Source organism: Lepidothrix coronata, unplaced genomic scaffold (genome assembly GCF_001604755.1).
Source record: "Lepidothrix coronata isolate B3197 unplaced genomic scaffold, Lepidothrix_coronata-1.0 Scaffold362, whole genome shotgun sequence".
NCBI classification, from domain to species: Eukaryota; Metazoa; Chordata; class Aves; order Passeriformes; family Pipridae; genus Lepidothrix; species Lepidothrix coronata.
In genome coordinates, this window is record NW_016690542.1 from 108,013 (window position 1) to 117,272 (window position 9,260).

General features: G+C 58.7%; 1 protein-coding gene across 1 annotated transcript in view; it reads right to left on the reverse strand.

Annotated features, from left to right (window-relative positions):
• The window catches only part of LOC108509414 (SH3 and multiple ankyrin repeat domains protein 3-like), a 139,781-nt gene that overhangs the window by 56,997 nt on the left and 73,524 nt on the right, over window positions 1-9,260 (reverse strand). The window contains exon 3 of the mRNA XM_017838839.1: window positions 2,517-2,599. Coding sequence (XP_017694328.1) covers window positions 2,517-2,599 — 83 coding nt within the window. The remainder of the gene's footprint in view (window positions 1-2,516; window positions 2,600-9,260) is intronic.

Consider the following 9,260-nt stretch of genomic DNA (forward strand, 5'->3'; position numbering starts at 1 on the left):
TTAGTTTCATAATCCCAGAATCCCTGAGGTTGGAAAAGCCCTCCCAGCCCATGGATCCACCCTGGGCCCCATCCCCACCTTGTCCCCCAGCCCAGAGCACTGAGTGCCACGGCCAGGCCTTCCTGGGACACCTCCAGGGCTGGGCACTCCAAACCTCCCTGGGCAGCCCCTGCCAAGGCCTCCCCACCCTTTCCAGCAACAAATTCCTCCTCAGCCCCAACCTGACCCTGTTGTAAGCCAAGAAATGCCTTTCAGCACCTTGAGCAGGTCCCTGATTTGAGTGTGTGACAGGCTGGGACCTCTCTGGGTCAAGGGATGGAGAAGTGAATCCTCTGGCTCATCACGGGGCAAAGGGGCTGCTCCAGCCCCTCCCATTTGCTCCACAGGATTCCCTAATCATGGAATCCCAGGATGGTTTGGGTGGGAAGGGACCTTAAAGCCCATCCAGTGCCACCCCTGCCACAGGCAGGGACACCTTCCACCAGCCCAGGTTGCTCCAGCCTGGCCTGGGACACTTCCAGGGATCCAGGGGCAGCCACAGCTCCTCTGGGCATTCCCAGGCAATGGCTGCAGGGAAGCCCCAGGTCCAAGTGCTGCAGCTCATCCCCTGCAGAGACCAGGATGAAATAAAATCAGCTCTGTCCAAAGGCTCAGCTGGTCTGACCGGGATGTCACCTCCTCCGGAACGGGGCAGAGGTGGAGATGGGACGGGCTGGGAAGGGCTGGTTCTCCAGGATGGTGCAGAGCCTGAGCCCTCTTCCTGGAGGTGTTCACAGGGACAAATTCGGGCTGGGGAAGGAACGAACCCTCAGCAGGACTGAGAGAAGCCAGGAAGGATTTTCACACCCTCCCTGCAGCACGAAGAGCAGATTCCTTTGAGGATCATCCAGCTGAGTCCACAATATCCATCTCCCACCCCTGCAAGGGATGATCCTCTGATCCCCCCATTTCCAGACCCCTTTTTCCTCTTCACACCACGATTCCTTAAGCGGTTTTCCCTAAATGGAGTGGAGGTGACACCGACGGGGCCACGCAGACAGTCCCAGAGCTCCTTCCAGCCCGAACCCCACGGAGCACCGGGATGAGGGGCTGGGAAACACGGGGGGGACCCGAGCCACCACATTCACCTCCCTGTGGAGGGAACGCTGCTCCCTGAGGGGCTTGGGGAGCCTCCCAGACCGTGCCCACGCTCCGACGGCTTCCACGCCACGACCCTCTGCAGCCACGCGCTTCCCGGTGCCCTGCAGCACCGCCAGGATTCCCAAATCCCACACAGCCACACGCCCACTTCGTCCGCTCCCGGTCCTGCCTTCAGCCTCGGCAGACAAAGGGAGAGGCAGAGCCTGCAAACGTCGGGAGGGTAAAGAAGGAAAAAATAAAAAAAAAAAAAGGGGGGGGGGAAATGGGCAACGGGACTAAATGTATCCATTTTTCCCAACACAATAGGGTCAAGATTGATCCGGGAAAAAAAATGGATGCCATTTTGAGCCGTGAAGTTTCACTTCATGCTACACACGGACAGACACGTATGTCACATCCATAGGGAAGGGGAGAGAGAGGGAGGAAGAGACAGCGACCATATTCCAGCAGGGATGCAAACACACCCACCGGCACCGAGCCCTTCCATGGGCAGAACAAAGGCGACCCAGGAATCCCCCCAAAATTCCCCCCCGGAGATCAAAGCCCGAATCCGCAGCCGCACCGAGGTCCGGGGAAGGAGCAGCACTCCCCGGGAGCTGCTTCCAGCTTTCCCTCCCACACCTTGCTACATCCTACATGGAAGGGACAGAGCTGCACCATTGTCCCCCTGCTCCCACTGTCCCTCTGCTTCCAAGAGCCTGGAAGTGCCGGGGAGGGACGGGGCTCTCCGGTCGGAGGCGTTCCTGCCTCCCGAGCACGGGAGCTGAAGCCCGTTCCCTGTATCCATACGAGCACATTCATTCCCGGTCCCCAAGGGCCTCTTTTTTTTGCAGCACAAAGATGGATTTCTGGCAGGAGAAGCCACAGGAACCACCCACCCGAGGTCCGGCCACGGGAGCACCCCGGGGTGCCCCGGGAATGAGCCGCACGGGATCAAAGGGACGGTGGGAGCTGCGGGACACACCTCTCCCGGTTTTCCCTGGGGAACCCCGGCACGACCAGGGCTCCTCAAAGGACCCCAACTCCCCCCTGCCAAAGTACAGCGAAACACTTCCAGCATTTGAACCGAAAACGCCACGGATGCCACGGGGCTGCACCCGGGTCACGCTCCCGGGGAACAGGAGGAGTGAACGTTCCCGGGATCTCAAAGCCACCAAGAGCAGCATCCGCACCAGAACCCCCCGGAAAGTGTGAGCGATGCCTGCCCGCCACGGCGGCATCCGGGCAAGGAGAGAGCCGGAGAAGAGAGTCCCCTAAAGAGCCCCTGGTTCCCAGGGCTGCCGGGCACGGGAATTTGGGGATCCGGAGCCCGGGCAGGGTGAGGAGAAGGCGCTTCCCGCCCCAGCCCCAGAGCCAGCGAAAGAAGCAGCCCTTACCTTTGGCCCCTCGCAATACAAACCCGAATCCCTCATGCTCCCTCTTCTGCAGCACGGCCGTCTTCTCCTCAATGATGTAGTCACTGGGCAGGAAAGAGCACAAGAGAATGATGCCAGGGTTAGATTTCAGCACCATGCTGCCAGGCGGAGGTGGCCTTTGTGCCTGTGACAAGGAGACCTCTTCTCATCCACCGTCTCATCTCAGCGGGGAGTTGGGCTCAAGCTGCTTCCCCTCCCCTCCCTTTTGCCCAAAGTCAGAATGAAAAAAGATGAAAAGCTACTTTCCCTCAGCGTGGAGGAGGAGGAGGAGGAGGAGGAGGAAAGCCCCGGCTGCCTGGATCACCCTGCTGCCCACCGGGCCCCCTCGCAGTCACCTGCATAGGAATGCAGGGATACAGATCCCCTCGGGATCCCCTTTAAAGGCTGCCCGGAGCGTGGGGGGGCATCGGGGGATCGGCTCTCTCAGACTTCCCGGTTGCCTCTCACGCGGAAAAAAAAAATCGGCCGCTCGACGAAAAGGAGAAGGTGCCTCTTTGGTGAGTTGAGCACGGCAGAGTTTAAATCCTCATCCCGGCGCTCGGATCTTCTCCTAAAATCCCCCCCCCCTCCCCGCCGCGTTGCTAAGTGACGGTCTGCCAGGAGCAGGGGGGATGCATTTCCTTGTCCCACTTTAACAAAGGCACCGGCGGGGAGGAACCGGGAGGATCCAGCGGCGGGTGGAGCAGCGGCAGCTCCGCGGGGCCGGCGCCCACCGGAGCCCCTTCCCCAAATGCCATCGACGTGCGGCGGGAGGGGCGGGGGGCGCGCGGGGAGGGGGGGACGGGAGGGGGACGCTCGGAGCAAACGGGGGGACGGGAGAAGGGGGGACGGGAGAGGGGGGGACGGGAGGGGGACGCTCGGAGCAAACGCAGCCCTGCAAATCCCTCCCAGCAGAGCCGCATGTCTGACATCAGAGCCGAATTAATCAGGGACCCGGGTCCGGCTTCTCGGCAGCGCCGGGAAAGGGGGGAGGTGGCACAAGGAGCCAAAGCGGGAGCGGCGAGGAGGGAGCGATGGGAGAGATGGGAGCGGTGGGAGAGAAGGGGAGCGATCAAGAGATGGAGAAGCGAAGCCCCCCGCTCGTCCCCGGGTGAAGGGGCTGCTGCATCCCCTTCCCAACGTGATGGGGAGCGATGGGAGGGATGGGGAGCCATCAAGAGATGGAGAAGCGAAGCCCCCCGCTCGTCCCTGGGTGAAGGGGCTGCTGCATCCCCTTCCCACTGTGCTGGAGAGCGATGGGAGCGATGGGGATGGGGAGGATCCCCGGCAGGGCCAGGACCGGCGGCGAAGGATCTGCCCGGAGCGTGGCAGTGGGAACGAATCCCCCCCCGAGCCTCCCTGCCACGGCACGGGCAGAGCGAGGGGGCAGAGGGAGGGGACGTGTATCCAGGAGCTGGCACGGAGCAGCGGGAATCACACTGCGGTACCGGGGCCGGCACACGCCTCCCCCTCCCCGCTCCTCCTGCCCCTCCGGAGGGAAGGGATCACCTGCCAGGGACACCCGGGCCACCCGCAGGGACCCGGAGGGCTGGCACAGGGGTGGGGAGGCAGCGGGTGGTGCCGGAGGGACGGTCAGGGATCACCAGGTTCCCGTGTGTGCTCCCCGTGACCGACGGGCACCGGGACAGGACCCTCCTCTGCATCCGCCCACCTGCAGCATTTCCAGGCATCCCAATCCCACCAGTTCTGCCGGCAACGCCACGACAGCACCCGGCTCCTACAAGGAATATAGAAATATTCCTGCGTTTTCCAGAGCCGGGGAAGGGCATCCCAAAAGCTGATGCACACGGGGATTACATACGAGGACATACAAACATCATCCATGGAATGCAAAGCGACACAGAGCCTGAATTCCCTGCAATTCCCTGATACTTCACTTCGTGCTGTAATTATGGATGTGCTTCCACATTATCCACGGAAAACAGGGAATCTGAAAACCCAGGGACTTCATGCAACGAAGTACCCAGACATGGAGAAACTCCAACAGAACCGGGAAGCACTTTAAGGGTGTCACGGAGCCCCCCATTCGTGTCACCTCACACATCCCCTGCCCCAAAAGCAGAGCTGGTTATGCAGCTGCTCCTCAATAGGTGTGAAACTCTTCCCCCTCCAACAAAATCCTCCTTTCCAGGTGTAGGGCAGCCCTCTGGAAGCAGATTCCCATGCCTGGGAAAGGTCATTCCAGTGACACAACCCTCCTGTCCGAGTAAGGAGAGCGGGACAACCTCACACTGTAATTCCTGAATCCAAGCAGTTGTGGCTGCCCCTGGATCCCTGGAAGTGTCCAAGGCCAGGCTGGATGGGGCTTGGAGCAGCCTGGGCTGGTGGAAGGTGTCCCTGCCCATGGAAGGGGCTTTAAGGTCCCTTCCAATCCAAAGAATTCCAGGTTTCTATGATCTAGGACAGAGCTTGGAGCAACCTGGTCTAGTGGAAGGTTCCCTGCCCGTGGGGGGCAGGACTAGATGATCTTTAAGGCCCCTTCCAACCCAAATCATTCTATAATTCCATGACCTAAGTGAACAACTCAAATATATCATGGTTAGGTCTGTACAAACCAGCTCCAGTCAACTCCTGGTGGCACCAGAACAGCAAAGCCAAGCTCTGACTTTCCAGTAAAAAAAACCCCCAGCAGTTGGAAGAATTTAGAGTTTGTTTCAACTCTCTGGGCCTGGGGAAACTCACTGAGGTGGCAGAAAGTGCCTGACTCGTGCCATGGCTGTCTCAGAGCTCACCTGGCACGCTCGGCATTCCCGGAGAGCCGCACAAAGGATGATGCTCATCTCTACAAACAGGCAGCAGAAAGATCAAAGGAAGCCTAAAACGAAGCAACTCATCTTTAATTCCCTGGCAAATCCTCTAACAAACAGCGGAGAGGTTTAATAAACCATCCAGGTGACAAACAGGAGGTGGAATGGATCGGAGGGAACGGGATGTGCCAAAGGAACCCAATTTCTGGGTGACAATAACGGGTCTCCTGAACGTGGGAAAGGCAGAGCTGCCACACGGAGCCTGATGGCAGCAGAGCATTCCCAACGCTCTCACAAGGCATTCCCATAAAAAACCAAGGGGATAGAAACCTCTGCAAGGTGAGGAAAGAGCTGCATTGGCACATTTTTCACTGCTGAACTGCAAGGATGGATCAAGTGGGATTTCACCGGGGTCTGCCTTGGGATGAGCTCAACGTGCTCACCGAGCGTTAGGAGGGAACAGAGAGAGAACTTCAGTGTGCAGAAGGTCCCAACAGAGAGGGCAGCAGCACGTTGGAAGAGCAGGTTTGGATTCACGTGGTGCTGCCACTGGAGAAACGGTCTGGAAAACAGCAGGGAACAAAGGAAAAGCACAAAGTGCTGCAGGGAAAACTACGGAAACGAAAACGGGAGATGCAGAAGGAGCCTGGGCAAGCTGGAGACAGGAGAGGCCTCCAACACCGTCTCAGAGCTGTGTCACCCTTTGGTGAGCCAGGATGAGGGCCTGACTGGGGATACACCCCCAGGAATGGTGTCCAGGCCCTGGATCCATCCCCTCCCCGCCGGAGGGGCCCCGGGAGGCAGCGAGTTAACCGTGGGCGAGGAGAACACGAGCACCCCCAGCGACGGCTCCGGGCTCCTTTTAGACTCAATGGAGAGCTGGGAGTGAAGTCAATGGAGCTGTGATTCATCCCCTGCTCCCAGAGCCGCCCCCACCTCTGCCAGATGAATGGCACCCCTGGCTCCAGTGACTGCCACAGCTGCACCCCGAGCCGGCCGGGGCGAGGAGCTCCCACTCCCCCAGGGCCGCCCCCACAGCCCCGTGACGTGGTCCCGGGTTAGGTAACGATCCCCCCGCCCGGCCCCGACCCCACACGGCCCAAAGGATGGGGGGCAAGAGCAGAGAGTCCCGAGGAGGACACCGGGAAGTGCTCAAGGCCAGGTTGGACGGCGGAAGGTGTCCCTGCTCACCTTTCCTTGTGGAAAGGGTGGGGAGGCCTTGGCAGGGGCTGCCCAGGGAGGTTTGGAGTGCCCAGCCCTGGAGGTGTCCCAGGAAGGCCTGGCCGTGGCACTCAGTGCTCTGGGCTGGGGGACAAGGTGGGAATGGGGCCCAGGGGGGATCCATGGGCTGGGAGGGCTTTTCCAGCCTCAGGGGCTCTGGGGTTCCAGGATCTCTCCACCAGCATCAGCTTCAGCTCAGCTTCAGTTTTTCTTGAGGGACATTCATTTAGAAGTCCCCAGTGAGGAACCTTCTCTCCCCAGCCATTCCTGTCCTCCACAGGTGTTTCCACCAGGAAGTTGTGTGGCACCTCTGAAACATTTTCTCCTGGGAGAAATCAAGTGGATCAACCCAAACAGGTTTTTATTTTCCTGATGGGCCTTTTATGTCTGAATCCCAAAATGGGTTGGGTGGGAAGGGACCTTAAAGCCCATTTAGTGTCACCCCCTGCCATGGGCAGGGACACCTCCCACTAGCCCAGGTTGCTCCAAGCCCCGTCCAACCTGGCCTTGGACACTTCCAGGGATCCAGAGGCAGCCACAGATGCTCTGGGCAACCTGGGCCAGGGCCTCCCCAACCTGGGCCAGGGCCTCCCCACCCTCCCAGCCAGCAATTCCTTCCCAATATCACATCCATCCCTGCCCTCTGGCACTGGGAAACCATTCCCTGTGTCCTGTCCCTCCAGGCCTTGTCCCCAGTCCCTCTCCAGCTCTCCTGGAGCCCCTTTAGGCCCTGCCAGGGGCTCTCAGCTCTCCCTGGAGCCTTCCCTTCTCCTCAGACTCCAAGGTCCTGAGGCCCTGATTGGCATCACCCAGACTTTCTGCTTAATTCCCTCAGGAGGCAGCTCATCAAGGCCCTGATTAGGAACCACATCAAAACCAAAGTGGCAGCTGAGAAGGGGCTGAAACTCCAGAAGAAACCACTTCCAGTCACATATTCCCCTGACCTGGAAGAGCAGAAGCCCCTGGGAAGGATGTGCTCTTTGGGATCACATTCCCTCCAGGACTGGTCACAGCACTTCAGACACCACTAAAAAGCCCCAAAGCAGCACTGCTCGGTCCCAGCTGGAGCACCAGAGAAATCCTGAGGATCAGCTACTGCAGAGAGGGAGGAAAACCAGCAACAAAAGGCAGGGAAAAGCAGCACCTTCCCTTTTGGAACATGGACAGTTTTCCAGAACATTTTCAGCACTGGACTGATTTCATTTAAAGCCACCAAGCTGGTAACTTTTAGGGCATCAAGGGAACAAGAAGCCTCAGAAAGTCCAAGACATGTTTTGCCTGGACTCTGAATTCAGGGACACTGAAAAAGCTTGGGATGCTTGCTGGGAACACCGAAGAGCAGCCAGAGAGGCACAGAAGATAAATCCTGGGAAAAACCAGGGGGACGTTTATGGCAGCAAGAAGAAGCTGTTTGTGCTGGATTTTTACGGGAAGAGCTGGACAGGCAAAGCTGGGTCTGATCCCAGGTTTATCCCACCTGGCACCGGAGGGGACGAGGAATCAGCTCAGCCCATCCCTCGCAGTCACATCTTCAGCAAACTGGGATTTGCCAAAAAAGGAGGCAAAGGAAGGCTCTGATCCCTGTCAGAGCTGGAGTCACCTGTGGGAATTCTGCTCCACAGGAACCTCTTTGTTCAACGCCGACGTCGGCGGGGGATGAGCAGAAGCACCGGGAGAGATGAGGGAACAAACATCCCTCAGAGCTGGGAATGGGCCACCTGCCCAGGAAACCCATCCTGGTTAGACAGGGAATGGTCATGGACAGGGGGATGGCACAGGAACTGTCACCTGTCAGGGGCAGGACAATGACCCAGGAGATCAGAGCCCACGGGGTCGGGCCCTCGCCCCCGACGGGTCCTGGAAGAACGAGGCACTTTGTGGGGATAATAAAAACAAGGTCTGGGAAACCCAAATCCTACAACGTGGATTTATCCCAGGAGAGAGATGGGGCTGTGAAAGGGACTGTGCTGGGGACATGGCACAGATAAACTCCACAGACTGGGAGAGGGCAGGAATAGCTCAACAACAGGGAAACGGGGATAGTGGAACCCAGGAATTCTCCCTGCACAGCCCAAAGCTTTTCAGAGGAGGAACATGGGAAGAATCGTGATCTCCTGCAGGTTAAATGTGGAAACAGCACAGCAGCCCAAATATGGAGCTGTGGAACGACTCACAAATGGCAGCAAAACTCAGGAAATCAGTTTGCAAGTGCAGCCAGAGCGGGAATTCTGTGGGAACCTCCCCGGGGTGAGATGGCCCTGGGACCAAGGCAGCACCCAGGGAAGGCACAGCCCTAACACAGAACCTACACAGGATTTGTGGTCCCTGCTGGGGGGAGGGTTTCACATTCAGAAGTGTCAGATACTCACAGGCAGACACCAAACCCAAGATCCTCCATGGGAGGTTATGGAACAAAAGCCATATAATCATGGACTGGGTTGGGTGGGAAGGACTTGAAAGCCCATCCAGTGCCACCCTGCCATGGGCAGGGACACCTTCCAATAGCCCAGGATGCTCCAAGCCCTGGCCAACCTGCCCTTGGACACTTCCAGGGATCCAGGGGCAGCCACAGCTTCTCTGGGCAACCTGGGCCAGGGCCTGCCCACCCTCACAGCCAACAATTCCTTCCCAATATCCCATCTAACCCTACTATCTGGCACTGGGAAAGCATTCCAGGGCAGTGGTCACAGTCCCAAGGCTACCAGAGCTCCAGGAGTGTTTGGGCAACATTCTCAGA